At 39.1% G+C, this 24,809-nt stretch overlaps 1 protein-coding gene and 1 non-coding gene across 2 annotated transcripts; one reads left to right on the top strand and one right to left on the bottom strand.

Moving 5' to 3' along the window:
• The first annotated feature begins 2,417 nt into the window (after nt 1-2,417).
• Nucleotides 2,418-24,809, top strand: mcidas (multiciliate differentiation and DNA synthesis associated cell cycle protein). The gene is made up of 7 exons (XM_080198011.1): nt 2,418-2,519; nt 2,918-2,996; nt 3,086-3,177; nt 16,122-16,191; nt 18,617-18,846; nt 21,702-21,812; nt 24,345-24,809. Exons 1-7 carry the CDS (start codon nt 2,418-2,420, stop codon nt 24,807-24,809), a joined length of 1,149 nt encoding a protein of 382 aa, XP_080054137.1.
• LOC145351482 (U2 spliceosomal RNA) lies at nt 17,939-18,135 on the bottom strand. The gene has a single exon (XR_013888408.1). It is a non-coding gene; the product is annotated as a U2 spliceosomal RNA (small nuclear RNA).

Below are 24,809 nucleotides of genomic sequence, written 5' to 3'. Positions count from 1 at the left end.
GTCACAAGTAAGCTTACATTAACACTGCAATTAAGTTACTGCGAAAAACCCCGAGACGCCCCACTCCCGCACCTGTTCATGTTGGGAAATGTGACTGTCTCCCAGGGTTTCCTTGTGGCTGAGGTAAAATGAAATTCATTATTTCGAAAAAAAACGATATTGATCCTATGGAGCATTACTGAACTTTCCAGAATGATTCTGGAGTTTAGAGGGTTGATTGCAAGGACTTGGGCCGAGATTTAATTATGTTCAGTTTCCCAGTTCTGATGAAAAGGCGAGATCTGAAACGTTAACTTTGCTCCTCTCTTTCTCTCCGGAGATACTGCCAGAACGGTTGAGAATTTCCATTATTTTTGTTTTTATGTCAGATTTGCAGCATCCACAGAATGTTGCTGTTGGTTTATATTCACCTGTATACGCTGATCAATTCTTTAGAATGTTGGAAAGGATTGTATTGGGAAAATATATTTTTCAAAGTAATTCTTCTCGTGGGGATTCAAGGATTAATGGATAAATTCAGGCTCAGCTATTCAAGAGTAAAACAGGGAAGCACATTTTCACAAAAAAAGGATTGGAGAAAGTTTAAGCTAAAAAAGAAACTTGAAACTCTCTGATCCCAAACTATATGGATGCCAGGACATTTAGAGCTTTCAATACTGAGCTAGATTTTTGTTAGGTGAGAATATAATGGGGATATAGATCAAGGGTGGGGTCATGGAGTGGAGGTATAGAATAGTCATGATCCAATTGAATGTCAGGTGGGTTGGAAGGGCTGAATGGCCTACCTTATTCCCAACGCTTCCTGTTCTTACTGTCATGCTAATAAGTGGTCGCCAATTAAAGATTGACCTTGACGGGGAAGACAGATTCAGTCTTATCTACTTCTCATTCAAGTGCCAAAGATCAATCATTTTCATATATAAAGGAAAGAACAATTAGTGCTTTTAATAAAAAAGTGATTACCTCAAAATTTTACACTTATTATTCATTGCTCAGAAAATGGAATAAGCACAGAAGTACAATTCTCTCTCAGTTGGAGTGGCACGGTGGCACAGTGGTTAGCACTGCTGCCTCACAGTGCCAGTGACCCAGATTCGATTCCCATCTTGGGTCACTGTCTGTGTGGAGTCTGTATGTTCACCCCTTGTCTACGTGGGTTTCCTCCTAGTGCTCTGGTTTCCTCCCACAGTGCTGGTCATGCTAAATTCTCCCTCAGTGTACCGGAATAGGTGCCGGAGTGTGGCGACTAGGGGATTTTCACAGTAATAAATAAATCCACCTATATAATTTAATGTTAAAATTGATTTCATGCAAACGCAACTTTACAAATAAAAGTTACCCACCAGATACATTACTAATTCGTTATTAACATTTATTCAGTTCTTCAATTTTGTACAAATCTGCTGACTCAGCCCGGCCCCTGCGCAGCGACACATTACATCAGGGCTTAAATCACTTAAAGTGTATTTATTTATTTCCATAGATCATAGCCAGGACTTGAGAATTCTTTCTCCATTTTATATCAGCCGCTCCTTAAAATGATGAACCTGAAACATAGTCATTTTACAATAAGAGACACAATATATAATTTTCTCAAATAATACATATAGTCTAATAACAATAAACAACACTTGATAATACATATTTGTACTATTCACTGCCTTGGAAGCGTTAACAATGGGCTGAGTTAAACCAACAGATACTTTGTTTTGAAGTACTTCGGTGGTGGGGGCTGTTTAACGTCCACATTAAGATCACTGATAGAGTTCAGTAACTGCGCTTTACTGTGATACCGTGAGCTAATTAATCCCTTCTCTCGGGGCCGAAAGTACAAACGGTTTTCGCGCTGTCCTGTAACAAAAGGGATTCGGATTTAACATCGGACCTCGTTAAAAGCTGCATTTCGGAACACTTATCCAGTTGCGTAAAATTACAGTTGAGGTGGCGCCAATGGATGGGAAAAGGGCGCAACGCGGAGTATGAAAAGCAGATTAAGAAAACGAATGGGTCTCTGGAGGCGTCGGTGTTTTAAATGCAGTGCTCTGGCCGTGCACAGATTGCCTTGTCTTTAAAGCGCCACCTCTGGCGCTCCCTCTGCCTGTTTGGAGAGGACATTAATTTGCTCCTTTCTGCTACATCTCCAGGGACGCTCATCCCGTGGAGACGGAGTGGGCAGAGTTTGATTGGCTGAAGCAAATAACGGTGCACCTTCCTGCTATAAGACCAGCATCCCCCCAACCAACAGTCATTTCATTCAATATCTTTAGGTTATTTAAAATATAAACGATAAATTTACCAAACAAAATCGATAAACCTCCGGAGTGTGTGCCAAAATAAAAATAATCTTACTTATCGATGCTAGACAGAAGTGAAACAAATCTCAGTTTTATTATTTTAACTGAAAGAAAACAGTGGAAATGCAAAATGGAAGAAAAGTCTTTGGAGAAATTTACCCGAATAGGATGGTGGAATTGCCAATCCGCACTTCTGGCAAGAAACAACCAAAAGTTGACCAAAAGGTACGCACCCCATAGTCAATGTTTTAAAGCATCCCTCAGTAAAATGTTCAGTTACCAGAGAGTCAAGAGCGATTTCTCTTTTCAATTGATTGTCATTGTTGGTGTATTAGTTATGCTATATTTCTGGATAAGTAAGCTGTCCTATTAACATTTAATTTACTCCGTGGTGACATTAATTGTTTTAGGAAAACTTGCCGTTTTAATATAATCTTGGGTGAGTTAGAAACTGACAAATCTCCAATCAATCCGCTGTATACGGTTAACATTTTCGTTTCAATTCTGTCTCTGTACACTCCTGAACGCTTATGACTGCATTATTTGAATTAAGATATACATTTGGATATTTAAATTATATTTATAAAACAATACTGTTTTTTATTGTCTTCTGCGACATGCAGAAAGATCACCAGAAAGTCCACGGGCCGACCTCGCAGGTGACCATTTATTCCCAAACAGCAGGGAACGCTCCAGACTCAGGTACGGGCAGCAGGTTTATTCGATCCTTTGGACACACTGATATACAATCGCGTCATCTTTATTCAAAACTCAGACCGCTTTGTTTTTAGCATTCGTGACTATAGATGAAACGGTATGGCAGGATCTGGCAGATTGCACCTCAGGCCTACACCAGGAATCTGCAACTGAACCCGCTCCACAGGTGGGTGTCGCGGCTGCATTATTCTTATCCTTCTTTATTGTGTGAGCGAATATGTCACTGCCAGAGGGCGAATGAGTGTGTGTGGGGATATGTGAGTTGGTGCATGCACCAGCAAGTGAGACAGTGAGAATCGGAGCAGCTAAAATGAGAACGAAGTCTGAATTAGTAGGTGGGTGATCATCAACGAGTGTGCATGCAAATGACTGTATGTGTGCCTGTGTGCAGACATTGTGTGGAGGAGTGTGAGAGTGTGCAAGGGAGTGCACTTAATAGATGAATATTCATGAATGAGGTTGTACATGAATTTGCGAATATATGAGAGTATGCATGATTGGGGAGAGGACATAAATAGGAGAACGTATATAGAAAAGTTAGAGCACAGGAGGAAGGCATTCAGCTCATCTTGTCCATGCCAGTCCGAGGACACGCAGATGCCCCTTTCTAGTCCCAACTTCCTGCACCGAGCCCATAGCCCTAAAGTTTACAACAATTAAAGTGTAGATCCAAGTACTTTTTAAAGGTGTTAAGAGTCGCTGCTTCCATCACCAACTCAAGTAGCGAATTGCTTGCACCCATCACTGTTTGAGTAAAAAAAGTTCTTCCTCATGTCCCCTCTACACCTACTGCCATTTACCTTCAATCTATGAACTCTGGTTCTAGAAATTCCCACCAAGCGAAACAATTTTATCTTGTCCACTCTATCGCTTCCCCTTATAATTTTGTACACCTCAACCAAGTCATCCCTCAGGTTTTTTTGTTCCAAGAAAAATAACTGCAAACTATTTCTCCTCAAATCAACATTTTTAGAGACCTGGCAACATATGAGAATGTAAGTAAACAAATAGCTAATCTAGAATGTGGGCCATTTTTGGGTGTGACAACTTGATAATGTTGGGCATGAGGCAAGAAGTGTGATCTGCGCCAGTCTCCATGCTGGTTCCCCCATTGCCAAGGCCCGAGAATGGCCATGATGGGGCCATCATTTGCATGCATTTAAATTGACTTAATGGGCTGCATGCCCAACTATACCAGTACTTCCCCCTTTACCACCATGTTTGCCCATCCCGAATCGGCACAAATTAGACATGCTCCATAGAAGTCCCATTTGGACATTCCAATTAGTTAGCTAGTGGTCAACGGCTTTCTGCCTGAGATCAGTGGGGGGTGGGGGGGGTGGAGGAAGGTGGGTCCGCTGCCACTCTGCATGAGATCAGTGAGGGGGGGTGGGTGAGGGGGTTTGTTGTGCAGCATCACATCAAACACCTCACATCAACAGCAATACCCTCATCAACACATTCTGTTACCTCTTCAAAAATCTCCAGCAAATTAGTCGAATACAATTTTCCTTAACAAATCTATGCTGGTCATAGAGTCATAGAGGTTTACAGCATGGAAACAGGTCCTTTGGCCCAACTTGTCCATGCCACCCCTTTTTTAACCCCTAAGCTAATCCCAATTGCCCACGTTTGGCCCATCTCCCTCTATACCCATTTTACCTGTTAACAGTCTAAAGACTTTTTAAAAGGCAAAATTGTACCCACCTTTCCTATTAGTTCTGGCAGCTTGTTTCACCCTCTGTGTGAAAAAATTGCCCCTCTGGAGCCTTTTGTATCTCTTCCCTCTCACCTTAAACCTATGCCTTCTAGTTTTAGACTCCCCTACCTTTGGGAAAAGATATTGACTAACTAGCTGATCTAAGCCCCTCACTATTTCATAGACCTCAATAAGATCACCCCTGAGCCTCCTATGCTCTGGCGAAAAATGTCCCAGTCTATCCAACCTCTCCTTATAACTCAGACCATCAAGTTCTGGTAACATCTTCGTAAATCTTTTCTGCACTCTTTCTAGCTTAATAATATCTTTTCTATAACAGGGTGAACTATACACAATATTCCAAGTATCGCTTTACCAATGTCTTGTACAACTTCAACAAGACATCCCAACTCCTGTATTCAATGTTCTGACCAATGAAACCAAGCATGCTGAATGCCTTCTTCACCATTCCCTCCACCTGCGATGCACTTTCAAGGAGCTGTGAACCCCTAGATCTCCTTGTTCTACAACTGTCCCCAATGCCCTACCATTAACTGAGTAAGTTCTGTCCTGGTTCGATCGACCAAAATCCATCACCTCACATTTATCTAAATTAAACTCCATCTGCCATTCATCATCCCACTCATCCAATTGATCAAGATCCTGTTGCAATCCTAGATAACCTTCTTCACTGTCCACTATGCCAACAATCTTGGTGTCATCTGCAAACTTACTGGCCATGCCTACTAAATTCTCATCCAAATCATTAATATAAATGACAAATAACAGTTGACCCATCACTGATCCCTGAGGCATATCACTGGTCACAGGCCTCCAGTTTGAAAAACAATCCTCTACAACCATTCTCTGGCTTTTGTCATCAAGCCAATTTTGTATCCATTTGGCTACTCACCCCGGATCCCTTGAGATCGCTAGGCACCTACCTCCTTACTAACTGGAATGCCCAAATCGGACTCCTATGGAGCATGTCTGTTTCACATGCTGCCTTCCCTTACTAATCCCAATTTGTCAGTGTCTGTTAATTTTGTCCTGAACTATTGTTTCTCACAGATACCTCACCATTAAAGTTTAACTGACTGGTCTTTATTACACCTTATTTTGAACTAGGGTGTAACATCTGCAAATTCCAGGCTCCTGACACCACCCGAGTCTAAGGAAGACTGGGAAATAATGGCCATTGCCCCTGCAATTTCTACTCTCACTTCCCTTAGTATTCCTGGATGCATTTCATCTAGTTTTGATGCATTGTAAACTTTAAGCACAGACAGCCTTTCCAATAGGTATTATCCTTTCAATTTTATTATCAATTTGAATTCTTTAAGTATTTGAATTACCTTCTCTTTCATAGCACGTGCAGTATCTTCTTCCTTGGTAAAGGCAGATGGAAATTATTCATTTGCTACCTTAACTCTGTCACCTGCCTACATTTGCGAATTCACTTTTTGGTCCATAATCAGGCCTACTCTTTTTGCCACCTTTTACTATTTATATGCTTATAGATAGATGACTTTTGGATTACCTTTTATGTGGGTTACCAGGCTCTTTTCATACTCTCACTTTGCCTCTCTTATTTGCTCACTCCATTGAAGTTGGCTTTTCCTGAGTTAACTATTGTTACTCTTTTCCATAGCCAACCAAAACCATATAAAACAATAACCACTGTTCCCTACATGTTGTCTTGCAGGACCTCAGTCCTTGTGGCCCATCTCATTCCCAAGAACCAGGTGTAGCAGTGTCTCCTTTCACATTAGACTAGAAATACACTGCTGTAGAAAATGCAACTGAATACATTCTAGCAACTCTTTCCCCTTGCCGCCTTTTACACTATGATTATTCCAGCCTTTTTTTTTAAGATAATTGAAGTCTTGCATTATAGCTATTTTATAATATCCAGCAACTCTCTGAAATATCCTTATAAATGTGTTCCTTTACACCCTTCCTACTGGTTAGTGGCCTATAAGCTACACTGAGTAAAACTGGTCCAGCCTGTAGTGGTCTGATCTACCTCAGTGCTAGTCCCAATGTCCCTGGAATCTAAAGCTCTTCCTCCTGCACTATCTTTCCAGCTGCATATCCATCTGCTTTATTCTTCTTTTTCCACGCTCACTTGGATATGTTATTTGGATCAATCCGGAGATTACTACTTTTGAGATCCTGTTGGTCAATTTCATACCTTGCTCCCTAAATTCTGACTGCAGGACCACAGCTCATTTTCTACCTATACCATTGGATCCAACACGAACCATAACTGCTGGCCGTTTACCCTCCCCACTCAGGGTGTTCTGCAGCCAGTCAGTGACATCCTTAATTCTAGCACCAGGGAGGCAACACACCATCCCGGATTCATGTCCGCAACCACACAAATGCTTATCCCCATAACTGTTGAATAATCTATGAGTAAGCTTATTTTGTATAATTGATTTATTTATTTTGTGTGTACGTTTGTGTATATGCGAGAGTAAATGGCTTACTATAAATTGGCGAACGCTTTGTTCTCTATGTATATGCATGCGTAAGTATGTGCACAGGCCAATGGCTGCTTTTGACTCTTATTCTGTTGAGTTATTCCAATCACATTATTATTTCAAATTTGAAAAAAAAGAGTTTCTGATTTACAAATTGGACAGATGTTGTGAGAAATCACATTTCTAAATGTGTTTTGATTAAAATGTTCACTTCGGAAAAAATATTCAATTATCCCTAAATATGCATGTTTTTATTATGGAATACATGGCAAAAAAGTACAGTCAAGTGCTTTGGTCCCTCTTGCATTCTGTGTCTTTATTCAGGTTCATGATAGTGACAGGTTTTGTTAGTTAGACTTTGAGGATCACCATCTAGAAAAGCCACTGAGTGATGAAGGAGGTTAATATACTTCATCAAATGGAATTTAGTTTTGAGGACTTTAGCCAAACACATTACTATTTTTACATTTATCATTGCACTCAGCATGAAAATAACATCTAAACTTAAGTTGTCAACAGATATTCTGAACAACCAATCCTTCATTCTAATCCAATACAATAGCAACAGCTCAAATATTTGAAAATTATAATTTGAACACTCATCAGAATTCAAAAAACATCTTTCATCTTCTAGTTTTGTTCATATGTTGTGGGAGAACTATCAGTCTATTAAGTGCTTAACACAGAAGGCATATGGACAATAAAACTGAAAAATTCAAATTCCTAAACAGAATGAGGTGACTTTCGCTTCATAACTCATTCTCCAGAAACAATGAAAGTGAAAAGGGGTAGAGATCATTTATGCCAGGTCTTTATCTCCACTATCTAGAATTGGGCAATAAATGCTGGCCAGCAAGTGACTCCCATGTCCCATAAATGAGTTAAAAAAAAGGAGGAAAACAATGCAGACATGGGAGGAATGTGCATTCAGTACCATAGTGGGATTTCCAACATTGCCTCAAGGAGGAATGATTTGGTGTGTGCTTGAATTAGGTGCAAACATTATTAATGAAAGGGGATGGCAGGTGGAGTTCACAGTTGTTATGCTTGCTTCCACTGCTTCTGTCTCTGGGGTGCTCACACAAAGTATTGATGAGGATCTGGGCAGTGGATGGGAGCAGTGGTAACCTAAACATGGAAACTCATTGCAGACATCTTTTTCTACTGCTAGTTTGCTCCATCGTGTAGTTTGGGGGCCTCAAAACCCTCTAGCTGTTGCTGTCCAGCAGCTGTGGAAATGTCCCAGAGGCTAACGACCAGGAATGTCACTACAGGCTTGTCATGCCTGAAGCTAAAATCTTGTTTCCTCCCACTTATTCCCAGTGTAAGCTCTTGCCAATGGTAGAAAATGTTGTTCATTATATCTCCCATAGGTGTAGCATTTTGCCAAAGTGCTGTTCCTCATTGCTGTCCAGTGATGATAAGAGGTAAATTGGCCCTGTATGTTAAGCTTTATTGTCACTGCGTTCTAGATAGATTGTTTAACAGATTAATCCATGCAGTGATTCTATAATTTGTTCAACTAATGATAGTCATCAGGGATTATTCATTTTGGGCATAGTGAACAGTATAAATAGGAACAACGTTTGCTAAAAGGATGGTAATGTTTTGAGCCATTACATTCAAATGCAGCTTTGTGATTTTGAATTTTTGATTTCTGGGATGCAGTAATTGCAAAAAGAAAAGGTTGTTAGAATGACCAGTTATGGTACAATTAATATAAGTACAACTTTGTTGTGAGATACCGAATGATAAATCTCATGTTAATGCTACATTTCACTGTGCATATGCCAGTAAGTCATTCAACAACTGTTTGTGAATGACACCCCCATGACTGCCCCTCATTAGATGGTCCTCTAATTTCCTCTAATATTTCAGTGCACTACATAACCACTACCATTTAGTGGCCTATAAACAAATCCCCTCAATGTTTGTGCCCCTTGCTGTTTCTTAGCCCCACTGGAACTGATTCTTCTGATATAAGATCCCCTCTCACTAATGTACTGATTGCATTCTTTATTAATGTCTAGAACCAGCGGACACAATCTCAGAAAAAAGTGCAGACCTTTTGGACTAAGAGTAGGAGGAATTTCTTCACTCAGAATGTGGTGAATCTTTGGGTTCCTTTATTCCAGGGGGCCATGGAGGTTCAGTCATTGAGTATATTCAAGACAGAAATTGATAAATTTCTTGATATTAAAAATATTAAAGGATATGGGGATGGTACTGGAAAACACTGTTGAGGCATAAGATCAGTCATGATCATACTGAGTGGCAGAGCAGACTCAAGGGGCTGAGTGTGGTGCTTGTGCTGCTATTTGCTATGTTGATATGTCAATAAGAAGAGTAAATGTTGAAATTATACAATAGGCTTGTCAGCATCTAAAGAAAAAAGACAAATTAATGTTTTGGATATGGATCTGCTGACAGATCTACTTGCAGTTTTGGCATGTTCTGGTTGTTTTTGAGAAACCTAATATGTATGTTTGTTCCTTTAAAACCATTTAAAACCATTTCATTGGGTATCAGGAATAACACAAAGATATCAGTCTAAAATATAAGACAAAATTAAGCATAAATAGTGCAACAGTAGTTATCTTCAGAAGTTACATTTCATGTTTTTTACAAAATTCAAACTTATCACTGGCAATTTCAAACCCATCTGTCGAAACTGAACTGTTTAATTTCCTTTGTTGCAACCAAAATGAGTACATAACTCTTTTATACTATTATGCAAAGAACTAAACCTTTAGCATAACATTTTGTCAGCTGCGGTGTGTTGTCTTTTGAGGAGCTCTTTTTGCTTGTTGAAAGAATATTTTTAAGGTGACATGCTTTTCCATCTCAAGAGATGTGAGAAGCAGCCTACATGACCTTCTAAGAAGGATCCCTAATGTAATTTTTCTGATTATGAGTAAATAATTTGAATAAATAAAACAGTACAAATGATGCTGTGGTCTCTACAATATGCTCAGTAACAACCTGTGGAATACATATTTGCTGACAGTGAGTTAAACTTGCAATCAAAATGCCTTAGTTCAATTACACCGGTAAGAGTCAGACATCAAGTTAGAAACATCAATTGAAATTGCGATCAAGTTAAAGTAATTGGATGCTATATCCTGAACAATTTATTATTATTTCTCAATAGCAATCTCATTTGGCTTTTTTTGTTATTAAGATCCTGGTTAATCCTGTTGTATAGTAGATATTTCATAGGTGAATCTTAATAAAACTGATTGCCAAGATCAAGCATTAGATATGTGCATTTTAAAAGACATTAATTGGTGGTTTTATAAAAATGCAACTCAAATTCAAAGAGGTTTATATGCCATGACAAACTGAATATGAAGCTTAATATTCATCAAAACTCATTTGACTAAGTTACATACTATTGTATATATTGATTGTATTAAATCTTAAGAACCAACTTTGAACATAGAACATTACAATGCAGTACAGGCCTTTTGGCCCTCGATGTTGCACTGACCTGTGAAACCATCTAAAACCCATCTAACCTACACTATCCCAATATCATCCGTATGTTTATCCGATGACCATTTAAAAGCCCTTCACATTGGCAAATCTTTAAGATTTAAGATTTGCTTTAAGGTAAAATAATACAATATTACACATTTTAGTATGAAAGTGATGGGGAAGTATTTTGTATTAAAAAAGCCCTTATCATATTATCCACCATTGCATCATCCTGTATAAATCTACAGAGCAGTCCAATAGTTGATGTTTCACTTTAGACTTATCACTGACCAAGAAAGAGGATAAAGGACAGGAAAATTTTTAAAAAACTTTGACTGATTCTTAAACATGTAAATACTAAAGAAAGGATGGGTTGCAAGGAGTCATAGAACAATAGAATATAGAACATAGAACATTACAGCACAGTACAGGCCCTTCAGCCCTCAATGTTGTGCCAAGCTATCTCCAATCCCAAGATCAAGCTATCCCCTCCCTATAATTCTGGTGTGCTCCATGTCCCTATCCAATAACCGCTTGAAAGTTCCAGTCATATTCAAGTTCAGATGATAATTATTTCATTCAAAGTTATCTATTAACCGTTACATAATCACTTCATATTTTCTTCCAAGGTACTAATTAAAGTCAGGAAGATCTTATTTGTTTTATTATTTTCTAATCATTCTTTTTGATTGTCTATATCTGATGGACTATCAATGTTATTTTAATTATGAGGTCAGATTGCATTGACTAGACTTGTAGCCCTGGGAGAATAAAAGCATGAGATCTAATTTGACGTATTTAAGATACTTAGAGAAGTTGATGGAGTACAAAAGAGAAACTATTTCCTTTGACGTTAGCCCAAAATAAGGGACCACGACCTTCAAATTCAGACATTCAAGCACTTCTTTGCACCAAGGTTGTGTCAAAAATCTGCTGAGGACATGTCAACTGAAATTTCAAACTTAAGATTGATAGGTTTTTATGAGAAAGTTATTAAGGGTTTTGGAAACAAGTGGATCACGATACTGCTTATCTATAATCTAACTGAAAGGGAAGATGGCACAAACAGAACATTTGTCCCTATGTTCCTCTGCTTACCAAAAGAGCCAACTCCTTAAAAACGTAACCAGTGGTTTATTTTCCTTTCAGAAACATTTTTTCAAAAAGCATGTGGTTGGTAGATAAGATTGGAAACATTTTGATTGTGATGTTACTTCTCTGTCAACTGATATCTAGAAGCTGCCACATACTTCATAATAGAATGTATCGATGGAGACGATTGCTTTGGTATCTGCAAGCGAGTTTAGTATGACTGCAAATAAACACCATACCACAGCATAACACATAACCCATGTAGTACTACTTCTGTTTTAATAACCACATCTCTGATGCTGAAAAAACAATATTCAGGAACTGAACTTTTTTTAGAGAATGTTTAACAAACTCATTAATAGGAGGTGGGCTTCACTGGCTGGGCCAGCATTTATTGCCCATCCCTAATGATACATGAGAAGGTGCTGGAGAGCTGCCGTCTTGAACCACTGCAAGTGTAGTATAGGCACATCCACAGTGCTGTTAGGAAGGGAGGTCCAGAATTTTGATCCAGCAACAGTGAAGGAATGGCAATATGTTTCCAAGTCAGGATGGTGACAGTCTAGGAGGAGTGTTCTCAGTTGGTGGTGTCTGCTGCCCTTATCCTTCTAAATGGTAGCAGTCAGAGATTTGGAAGGAGCTGCCTAAGGAGCCTTGCAGAGCATCTAGTAGATGGTACACATTGCTGCCACTGTTCGTAAGTGGTGGAGAGAGTGACTGTTTGTGGATAGGGTGCCAATCAAGCAGGCTGCTTTGTCCAGGATGGTGTTGAACTTCTTGAGTGTTGATGGAGCTGCATTCATCCGGGCAAGTCCTGCCACTCCTGACCAGATTGCTTCATTATGTTTCAGATCTTGTGTTTATACTAGCTGGTGTACATTTTGCTACAAACTAGCTGGTGCTGTATAATTTCCATATAAAATTTCAGTCAAATCTAGGTTTCACATTGAGATTAAACTATTGGATAATGGAGAAGTTTCAGAAAACTAATTTATGATACAGTTAAATAAAGTAGGATGTGATTATATCACAGAGGTATTTTACTTTGAGTTGTCTTAAATCATTGCTAATATTCTTTCTTATTGCTTTCTTATTGCCAATATTAGCAAATAAACCTGAAAACAATAAGCAAATTGAGAAAGTAAAAGAGGTATTGTATCATTCTAATAACTTCCAACAACATTTATTATGACAATTGGTTAGAGATTTACCCTGTGTAAGTCCGGGAGTATTACTTATGTTGCGAGGGCTAAATTCAAGCAATTCAATTCTATTTGCATTCAATTTTACCAGCTGGAAACTTGTAAAGGATCCTTCATGGCTCTACTAATTAATTATTGGTTAAATCCTAAATCTGAATGCAAATATGTTTGCAGTCTATTGAGGTATATAAGTAAATGAATCACTGATTTAAAAAGAAGTTATTTTAATGGAAGATTTCAATAAAACTAATATCAATTGGAAAATCTCAAATGTCTTAGAAATGAAGTTGATAAAGAAATTAAGTTGATTGCATCTTGATCCCGTGAATTGAAGAAACCATGACACGTACCACTTATTTTAATCTGGTTTCCATTAATGACACAAATAATATATAGGATATGGAAAGATGCACACAGGGACAATCACAAAGCAATAAAGTTCAACATGATTTTGGAGTCAGTTATACCTAAGACTGGACATGTAACTTTACATGGCTATGACATGAAGGAACACTTAAAGTAAATCACCCAGGGGAGTGGGGGGTTCAATAACACTTCAATATAAAGCGTGTGTAGCACCTTAAAAAGTATAATGGTAAACATGCAGGTGAAACACAGGTCAGACTATGCAAAAGTGATCCTAAATGGATTAAAGTAAAACAATTTAAAGAGGAAAAAGTATCTTTAGAAACCCTGCAGGGGAAAAGCAGGAAGGGCTCATTAGAATGACTCTAAGAAAATATAGAATACACTGAAAGGGTTTTCAAAGGGAAAGGAGGTGGGGCCACATACCAACCGACTCAAGAACAGCTTGTTCCCTGCTGCCAATAGACTTTTAAATGGACCCACCTCATATTAAGTTGATTTTTCTTTACACCCTAGCTATGACTGTAACACTACATTCTGCACTCTTTCATTTCCTTGTCTATGAACGGTATGCCTTGTCTGTAATAATGCGCAAGAAACAATATTTTTCATTGCATACTAATACGTGTGGCAATAATAAATCAAATCAAAAATCAAAAAGGGAAGGGAACTGCAAGAAAGCAAAGCAGCTAAGGTCAAACATAATAGTAATGGCATTTTTTCAACAAGAGGAATATTGTTTTTAGTATTGATTCCATTTTTTTCCTGAATCAGCACAGATCCACTAGGTAAAGCTGACTTCTAATATCCGCACCAAGCACTGATTCTTCACTCGAGTCTAAACAGTAATATGTCCAACCAATTGCATTGTGATAGGTAACATACAGAATTGAAAGAATGAACTGCATTTTACCCTCATTTGACATTCACCTCAAAGTTTTCACGGAGGGTCATTGGATCAATCAGGAACAGGAATCCTAGATTCTTCCTCATACTAACCAAATGTACAATATCTTCAAATGGTCAAAATCCTGGAACTCCCTAACTACCAGAACGGTGGAGCTTCAAGGAAGAAAGGGCCACCACCACACCCTTAAGAGCAATTAGGGATGTGCATTAAATGCCAGCTTTGCCAAAAATGCGCATATCCCTGGAATTAATTTTAATAAGACACCATCCATGGAAGGCGCTGCACAACACACTGGAGGCAGAAATTACATTGAGTTAGCAGTTGGTTGAAGTCGACCAGAAAATGATGTAACTTCAAGTCCATCAGTCTCTGTGATACCTCAGAACCTGTTACAAAACTTCTCCAGAGTGCGCGGAAACTGAATGGGTAATAACTTCTCACAGAGTGTGTAATTAATCAAAATCTGACCAAACAAAAACCTAGAAGTTGTGGGAAGAATGAATTGGTCCCAAATGCCTGAACTCGATGTGGGAGTTTCCTTATTTAGACAGTTTTGCGTCAGTTAAATCTGGGTACACACAGGCTGTGTGGGGTGTGACAGAAATGCTGCCTGGAACCAGTGCCAAGCCTCACGATCAGAGGCCGGGTTAATCTTTGACCGTGTTTGTGTGAAGGTATTTGTTGGCTCCAGGTGTAATGTGGTTGGCTCGTGTGGCCGGCCTATTGAGATGAAGCAGGCTATACACACGGCTGCTGCGGGAGACGAGTGGCAGTTAGCGAGAAGCGTGCAATCCAGACCACTGCAGTATTGATCCAACACTATCAGTGTATATGCAGATAGATACTACTCAACACCGAGTTCAGTCTTACTGTGGGACAGCGAGTTCAGGGAACTTTGAACTGGGGTTGTATATGCGGATTCTCAGATCAGTTTAATCTTTTGGAGTTTTGCTATTTCAGTCAGACTGATTGCTGCTGTATTGATGTGAACACAGAGAGAGAGAGAGAGAGAGAGTATAGATAGCTTGTCCCGGGCTGGTGCTATTTACACGCATTAATAGACTCTCTTTTAGACAAATAAGAGATTAGCAGCATCTCTGCCAATGGCACTTCAGACCTGTTACATGCCATTTCCTCAGTGGAGATTTGAATTCCAGGTATGTTTGCTTCTGCATCTATTTCACATATGTTTAGGGTTCTGCTTAATATATGTATATATGGATGTATGTCTATATCCACATGCTAAAGTATGCTTTGCCCAAAGGCAGGACCATGGCTTGTTGTCTATTGATGCTTCAAGTGGGGGGATTTTTGGTGGTTATTGTTTTGCATTCTCTGGGGGTAGTGTCGGGCAGTTCCATTCTATCTCCGCTGGAACCGCGCTGTTCTGAACCACACGATCGTCAACTAAGCTTATCTATACGCGCACAAACATAATACACACAACAGCAACTTGAATTATTGTAGTGTTTTCGGACAGCAAACATTCGATGCCATTTCAGACAAGCCAGCGGTAATGAGTCAGGGGACATGGTCCAGTTAAAGAATCGCATTCAGAAAATAGAATTGTATAAAAGTTTGGCGAGCTAGTTCCAGTGTCAGACTAGCAAGAGGAACTGAGGCACTGAGAATGGAGCAGGGGTAGTCCAGATGAGGCTGGGGGGTGGGGGGGGGGGGGGTGGGGTTGGGGTGCCGAGTCTGTGATGGCATCCGGAAAACATGGGGAGGAATTTGATACAAACAGCAATTTAACTATAACATTGACTAAAATATACTTTACAACACAAACCACCTTAAAACTTCATTGTGTTAGATAATATCTGGCCAAATTAATCATTTTTCAATTTCATCACCAGGAATGGTTTTCATTTTTTGCAGAATGCACCCCTGGAAGAAGCAACGGAGTTTGACCTGCAGGATTTCAAGGATGTTGGCATGATGATGTGCGGTGAGTACACTGGATGGCATTGTGCATCCGTGAAGCGGGCAGAAAGCACAGTTTTAGAGGAATCGTGATTTCACATTAATGCTGTTCCCATGTCCTCATCAGTGGTTGCCATAGGAGACAAGAGAACACACTGATAAAAGATAGAACAATGGGTCGTGTTTCTAAAAAGAAATACACAGCATGCCTAGACTTGCTGCTCCACTGAACTTGGTCATTTTTATGACCGCTTTCCAAAGGTCGGAACATTCAGGTGCGAAAGTCCCTTTTAAAGCAGATGTTTCTGCAAATATTACGAAACTATTTCCAATTAATCCTGATCTTTCTTAGCGGACGCCCACGCACAAACCTGGGCTATTGTGAAAATAATCCGGGAGCACAGTGACAAGCACCTTCCTCTATCACACAAATTCCTTCCAAAGCTTTTCACCAAACCCTATAGTTAGCGAGGAACGCGGAGCACTCTCGGCACTAGTTAGGGTACAGTCATTACTGCGATTAATTATTGCGGAACAAAGGAGACTTTTCTAATACACAAGATGCGGATTGTTGATCAGCCTGTCCACACGACCGATACTGGAGTGAAGCCAGTAGAGAATTGTCCACGATTGCAGCTGCAAAAAGTGTGCAGATAGCGGGACATCAGGTACTTGGCAAATTTCAACCATGAAACCACAAGACACGCAATAGAACAATGCAATAACTAATTGCTACTTCGGTGCACGAATCGATACGAAGCGGCTTTTCCCGGATGGATGCTGTTTACCTGATAGTTTCCCAAGTCGAGCAGTTTTCCTCTTGATATTCCACCTACTCAGCCCTAATACTGGACCTACGCCCCCCCACACACAGCGGTGTATTTAGAAACAACGGGTGCAGCAAATAGCAAGTCTGTCCTTAGAATCCCCACAGTGCAGAAAGAAACCATTCAACCCATCACTGACTCTCCAAAAGACTATCCCACCAGGTCGTCCACTCCACCCTATCCCCATAACTCCACGGTAAGAAGTCCCAAAACACCAGGTTAAAGTCCAACAGGTTTATTTGGAATCATGAGCTTTCTGAGTGCTGCTCCTTGGTCAGGTGAGTGATAAAGGAGCAGGCTCACCTGATGAAGGAGCAGCCATCTGAAAGCTGGTGATTCGAAATAAACCTGTTGGACTTTAACCTGGTGTTGTGATACTGCTTACCATGCCTACCCCAGTCCAATGCTGGCATCTCCACATCATGGCTACCCATAACTCTACATTTACCATGATTAATCTAGCTAACCTACACATCTTTGGACACTGAGGGCAGTTTAGCATGACCAATCCACCTAACTTGCACATCAGTGGACACCTTCCTTTTTAATGTCTTAATATTACTTCCGTAGAATTACACATCACTGAAGGATCTCATTAGGCACATCGTACTGTGATGGCTTCTTGAAGTAAACATCCAGTTGGTCCCAATCCCATGCTGTATCCCCAGAGTCCAGCTGAACTTCCCCCTTTTTAAACAGATATCCAATTCCCCTTTGGAAGTCACTACTGAATCCTCTTCCACTTTCACATTCCAGATCAAATGGCCAAAATAGTGTCATTGTCATTTCTAGATATTACTTTTTAGAGTTCTTTCTTACTACTTCAAGCATTTTTTTTTGTTTTTATTCCAATTCAATCAAATCAAGTCCAATTCAGAGTCTCAACAAGTTGAGACATTCCCAATCCAAGCTGACAAGACAGGGCTCTACCCTCCTGTCTTGGGCTTGATCTACATGATCCAAGCTGATTGGAGTAGGCATAGCTCCTCCTCCAAGGCTTGATCTCATTTGCATCTTAGCCGAAAGCTGAGATGCCATTTAAAAAATTGCTTCAAATGAAGCTGAAATGTAACCTAATGACTTCAACCAAGTACAGCAGGTCGATACTACACTTGATCTTAGCCAAAAGGCCAAGAAATGATTTCAAGCATTTTTTCATTTGTTTTATAGCTTGTATACGGATTTTTTAACATACAACCCTGAGTTTTCTTGTTAACAAGACATTGACATTCATTTAAATTGCAGTGCCCAGAAATGGACATAGTACTTTTTTTGTTTTTATTCCAATTCAATCAAATCAAGTCCAATTCAGAGTCTCAACAAGTTGAGCCCTGACAAGACAGGGTTCTCACCTCCTGCCTTGGGCTTGATCCACATGATCCAAGCTGATTGAAGTAGGCATAGCTCCTCCTCAAGGCTTGACCTCATTTGATTTTAGCCAAAAGGCCAAGATGCCACTTTTAAAAATTGCTTCAAATGAAGCTAAAATAGTACTTTCAGCAGCTGAGAGATAACAAATGATTTATAAAGGTTCACCAGAATGTCTTTGCTTTTCAGTTCTATGCTTCTATTTGTCAGTCCATGTATTCCATGTGTTACAGCTACTTTCACTATTGTCCACAGACCCAGCATCATTGATGCAGCCTATGTCCATGACTAGTGCAGAACTACCCCTTTCTGACTACGTGTCTGATCTAGAAGCATGCATTTCATCCTCAATCCCTGGTGTGCACGACTCGCTGATGGAGATGAATCTGCAGACAGACAGCTCACAAACGCCTGAGCAATTTTGGAAAGATGTGGCAGAAGAAAATCAAAAAGCTCTAGGAGATGCTCTGGAGGAAAATGAACATGTAAGAAAAATAACAATTTCCTGTTATACCAGAATTGCTCATAACAAAATGGGCTGTAAAATAGAAACTTAGATTCACAAATGCTGGGTAATTATTACATCATTTGTATGATATGTTAAAGAACCAAAGGATATATATCTGTATATATTTTATTATGGAAACAACTTGACCATATCGACAGCAGAGGTTTAAGAAGCAAGCCCATCACCAATTTCTTGAGGGCAGTTAGGGATGGGTAATAAATGCAAGCCCAGTCAGCAATGCCCACATCTTGAGAAGCAATTATTTAAAAAAAATCCATGCTTATTATGAAAGCTAGCTGGTCCTTGCTAAATATCTGTGTATGTACAATTTCCACATATTTAGCACGACTGGCTAGCTTTGTTGAGCAAAAGCGACTGTATTTTGTTTCTATTGAAAATATTTGAGCAAAATGATCTTGCTGAACTTGTAAACATTTTATAACTTTATTAAATAAAATTACTTTTCTTTAAAGAACAGAACACAAATGAATAGTCTATTTATACTCATTTATAACTACCAATGTTAAATGCTGTACCTCCTCTAATTAAAGGAATCCAATTGAAATTACGTTGATGCCCATTTATAATGTTTTAAACTTTTGCTGATGATCATTAAATGGTAGGAACACATATGCACAGAGTGAACATGATGTGATAATCACACCACATTTAACTACTTAGCAATGTATTAAATCCAGTTTTGAAAAATTAAATCAAGACAGTTACAAAGATATAGAAGAGATACGTCCAGCTACTATTCTTAGTATGCAGAGGACAATTTCAAAGTCTGCAGATGACAGGAAGCCTAGAAGTATTGTAAACTGCTAAGTGTGCAGTGTAGAACTTCAACAGGACATAGACAAGTTGGTGGAATGGGCAGATAGATGGCAGATGAAGTTTTATGTAGGGAAGTGTGATGTTTTGCAGTTTTGTAGGAAGAACATGGAGATCCCAGGGGTAAAATTCTTAAAGGAATGCAGGAGCACACAGACTTGGGTGCATATGTACATAGATCATTGAAAGTGGCAGGGTAAATGGAGAGAGCAGTTACTAAAACATACGATTTTCTTGGCTTTATTAATAGGGGCATTGAGTATAAGAGCAAGGAGGTTATGCTGAAGTTATGAAAGACACTAGTTAGACCTCAGCTGGAATATTGTGTACAGTTCTTGCATGATGTGAATACATTGGAAAGAGCGCAGAAGAGGTTTACTGGAATGGTTCCAGAATGAGAAACTTCAGTTATGAGGGTGGATTGGAGAGGTTTATTGGAATGGTTCCAGGGATGAGAAACTTCAGTTATGAGGATAGATTGGAGAGGTTGGGACTGTTCTCCTTGGTGAGAAGAAGGCTAAGAGAAGTTTTGATAGAGATGTTCAAAATCATGTGGGGACTGTACAAATTAGATAGAGGAGAAACTGTTCCTGCTTGTAAAATGATTAAGACCAAAAAGGTACAGGTTTAAAGTGATTTGCAAAAGAAGCAAATGTGATCTGAGAAAATTATTTTCACACAGCAGGTTGCAATTGGTCTGGCATGCATTGCCTGGAAATGTAGTTCAATCGAGGTATTCCAGAGGACATGAGATGATTATTTGAATACAAAAAGGTTCAGGGCTACGGAGAAAAGGCAGGAGAATGGGACGAAGTCATAATGTTCATTTGGAGAGTTGGTGCAGATACAATGGGCCAAATGGCCTTTTCTGCACTGTAACAATTCTGTGATTCAGCATGGATCCCTTAAAGCCCAAATATGTCAAACCAATTTAATAGAGTTTTTTGAAAGTAATCAATTAGGTGAAGAGAATTCGGTAGATGTAATAAAGTTTCTTTTTCCGAGGTGATTTGATAAAATTTTGCAGAACATTCAGAAGTTTGGCATTAGTAGAAATATTGTAACATAGATAGTGTTGATAATTAGGAGACAGATCATTGGTACGAAGGTGCTATTGGAACAGGAAAAGAGTTAGTATTGATGTACCCAATGGGCCAGTATTGGATCAATTGTTCCTCTCGATATATACAGATCATTTAGACATAGGTATACAGAACACTATTTTGGAATTTGCTGTTAACGAAGTAGTGTTTGGCAAATATTGAAGAGGACTGTTAAAAAAATTCAAGAATGCATAAACTTGTCAGTGGAATAGGAGACATATTAAATGACATTGAATGTGGGAAATGTGAAGTAATAGATTTCAGTACAAAAATGGAACATACACTCAATGGAAACGCTGAAGCGTGTTAATGAATAGGAAGACATTGAGTAGACAACTATTCGTATCTGCAATAGCTTTCCAAATGAGCATTATGACTCAGTGCCATTCTTCTCCCTTGCCCTGTAACTCTCTGTAATATCTATTCAAATAATCATCCCATGCCTTCTTGAATGCCTTGAATGCACTTGCCTCCATTACACTTTTAGACTGTATATTTCAGACCCGAACTCCTCGCTGTGCAAGAAATGAAGGGAAAGATTTGAAATCTTTTGACAGAGTTGCTAAGACACGGAATCCTCTGCCAGAAGCAGTGATTGAAGCAGAATTCTAACTAAATTTTAAATTGGAAGTCAAATATTTAAAGAAAAGAGAGTGCAACTAAAGGCAAGGTAATGAGTTGAAGAGGAAAGCTATTTTAGAAGAACAACACAGAGCAGAAGACCAAATAGATTCCTCACGTGCTGTAAAATTCTATGATTCCACCTTCCCAAATGATTCTCAAAGACACTTAAAGTGAAATTGAAATTTCTGGCCAACTGAACATAATGCAGTGGTTCACATTCTCATTTTGCAGAATGTTCACGTTTGTACTAAATCAGTGTCTTCTATTGCAGCTGCAAGTCACTTTAAAGAGAAAACAATATGAAATTGTATCACTGAAGGAAAGAAATGTCCAACTGAAAGAACTCGCCAGTAAGGCAAAACATTTGGCATCTATACTTGATGTAAGTATTACGAATGCTTGCAGTATAATTTCCATTTTCATGACAGGAACATGGTTTATTTGAACATTTTGTGCATGTCTGAAGTGATGGGGTCTACTAATTTGAAGATCCACATGCATTTAAGACTGTAGAGTTAGAGGTTAGGGTGTGTAAACGTGTACTGGTTTCTGGACCAGCCAGGGTCTCTCACATACAGCAGCGCAGTAAAACCTGACCTTTGCCTTCAGAAAACTTTCTGATCACAGCTAAACCAATCATTTTACACTCCGTTCTTGACTAACAATTGATCCGTTGGTGAAAATAAACACAACAAATCATTCTTTGCCCTTTTAAGCGACATAAGTACAAAGTAAACTGCAGATTGGGAAAGGACTTCAAACATATTCCATTGGTGACCTAGGAGGAACCATAGGGCACAGGTACACAATGACTACTACATTGCTGCCAGAAGTAACACCATAAACTCCCTTCCTTATCTGACTTAATGGAATTTGTGAACCTTCCTAAAAGAGGCAGTCTCACACTCATACATTTTAACACTGCACAGATAACTCCACTGTGATGTCAAACTGGATTTAAAAACCTCTCATCATTCGAGTTTCTGGACAGGTTACTTGCCCATAAAACACTTCTAAAATGTACCATTCAAATGTGGACTTCCACAAATCTTCAGAAGCATTTTTGTCCAAAGCTTTCTTTTAAACTTGAAAGTCTGAACTGAAGTCAGGCAACAAAACCAAGGATACTTCCAGCTGTAAATGGACACTGCACATACTAATTTGAAACTCTTGGCCACAGTATAACTGCAGACTGATCACGTTTGCATCCCCTTTGATTTTGCACATCGGGCAGAAAATAAATGTATTAGTTACTAAATATTTAACTAATACAAAACTTTTTATATTTGTTCCAAAGAGAGCTTTTGGTGTTATTGCTATATGGTGGTGCCCTAATCACTGTAAGGAATGGTTAATATGTATTAATAATTGTTGCAATATTACCATTAGTCTACATAATAACAATCTAGAAAATAACATACTCGCTTCAGTGAAATATGTATGCAGTTCCATTGTATCAACTGATCCAGTAACTCATAACTTTATTTTTGGGTGAATCAAATGGTACAGAAACAGATGTTGATCATTCATCATGTTTAATTTAATGACAATTTTCGGTTAAAATATCCAGAAAATGGTTATCACCATATTTTAATATTTATATAGCATAATACACAGTTTACAAAGGAGAAATAAAATTACAGAAATAATAATAGCAAGAGCAAGATGGAAAGGGTAAGAGTATGGCGAGGAAGAGACACAATGGCTGAAATTTAACTTGGGTGGTGATAGTAAAACAGTCTGTGTTACAAGTAGGAAGAAAATCTGTCCAGGCCTACTCATTCACTATTGACCAAAATGCACAGACTTTGTGTCCATGAGCAGCAAGACAAGTGGTCAAGTGGTATTGACCCATGGTTTATAACATAAGAGGCCATTTAGCCCATCGAGTCTCCACAGACTCTCCAAAAGAGTATTTTACTCATGCGCTTCCCGCTGCCATATCCTCATAATGCTGCACATTTACCATGGTGAATACAATTAACCGACAAATCTTTGGACACTGAACGCAATTTAGCATGGTCAATCCACCTAATCTGCACATCTTTGGACACGGTCTTTTTGTAACAGCTTAATAATACTTCCATAGAATCGCACACCACTTAAGGATCTCATTAGGCCCATCATAACTATGCCAGCTCTTTGATGTAACCATCCAATTGGTCCCAGCCCTGTGCTCTATTCCCAGAGGCCAGGTGCACTTCCCCTTTTTTAAGTAGGTAACCAATTCCCACCTTCACATTCCAGATCATACCAACTACTGATTTCTCTGCCTTTTTTGGTATTTAGTCGTTTGAGTGGTTCTTGGTTTGGCCTAGATCCATCTTCCACCTGACATAAAACAACCCGCATTCTCTTGCTTCCCATCGTGTTTGAGGCTAATTCACCTAACCGACACATCTTCAGACCTTTGTGGTTTTCTCTGTTGCCAATGGTAGCTCTAGACTGCCCTATATATCTGTACATGTATTCGATATTAAAGTGAGTGGTCCCATGATTTCTGCACCAGTAGATGGTACTGAAAATCTAACATATTTAAAAATAAAAATCTAACATCGATAAACCTATGGATGATATTGGAATAGTCTAGGTTAGATGGGCTTTAGATTGGTTTCACAGTTGGCGCAACATCGAGGGCTGAAGGGCCTGTACTGCGCTGTAATGTTCTATGTTCTATAGTTACTGACACTCTGGCATTTCTCCTGTCTACTTTTTCAAAATGTATCACGATTTAGGACACCTCTGTTATTTCTCCCTTTAATGCTCTTTCTTCTAAGTTCATCTAGTGATGAGCTATAGTATTGTAGCTGTCCAGTCTTCCTTTCTGTTACAGATATAAGGCACAGTGCAACTGTAAACAAAACACCTCAAGCAAATAATTCATTAAGGAATTGTTATTTCTATCTTCTACCAGAAGCTAATGAAACAGGAATGCCAGAATGGCAGTGACACCATGTCTGAGACCAATCCCTTGAAATTCGCAACTAAGCGCCAAAGAGTCGAGGGCACATACTTTGACAACCAGGACTGTGATAAAGTGGATGAGATTTTAAGAGACATCTCAGAAAAATGCAATGCAGCCTTGCAAACACTGAATGACAAAGATGCTAAATATTTCAGGGGAAACCACTGCGCAGAAGAAGCAAATTATAATGAAAGCCAGGAAACCATCAACATGTATGGGAGTTTCAATGGGCTTCAAACATCAATGCCTTGTAACATGGCCAGTTCAGATACCAGTGAGCTGGATAATGATATGTCTTTCAAGACTTCAATTCGCGATCATTGCACAATAAGAACATTAGCTTTTCCTCAGGGTAATGCGTTTACCACCAGGACTCCCAGTGGTGGTTTCAAATTTCGATGGATTCCCAGTTGA

This window comes from Carcharhinus amblyrhynchos, chromosome 1, assembly GCF_965287045.1.
Source record: "Carcharhinus amblyrhynchos chromosome 1, sCarAmb.v2.hapA, whole genome shotgun sequence".
Classification (NCBI taxonomy): domain Eukaryota; kingdom Metazoa; phylum Chordata; class Chondrichthyes; order Carcharhiniformes; family Carcharhinidae; genus Carcharhinus; species Carcharhinus amblyrhynchos.
The sequence above is the reverse complement of the archived record's forward strand: the minus strand, read 5'-3'. Positions and strand labels throughout refer to the sequence as shown.

Excerpts from the sequence above, each read along its gene's own strand:
- mcidas (XM_080198011.1), top strand. The coding sequence starts at position 2,418 with ATGCAAAATGGAAGAAAAGTCTTTGGAGAAATTTACCCGAATAGGATG. Across the intron at positions 16,192-18,616 it reads TGTTGGCATGATGATGTGCG|ACCCAGCATCATTGATGCAG; the intron begins GTGAGTACACTG and ends TATTGTCCACAG. Across the intron at positions 21,813-24,344 it reads ATTTGGCATCTATACTTGAT|AAGCTAATGAAACAGGAATG; the intron begins GTAAGTATTACG and ends ATCTTCTACCAG.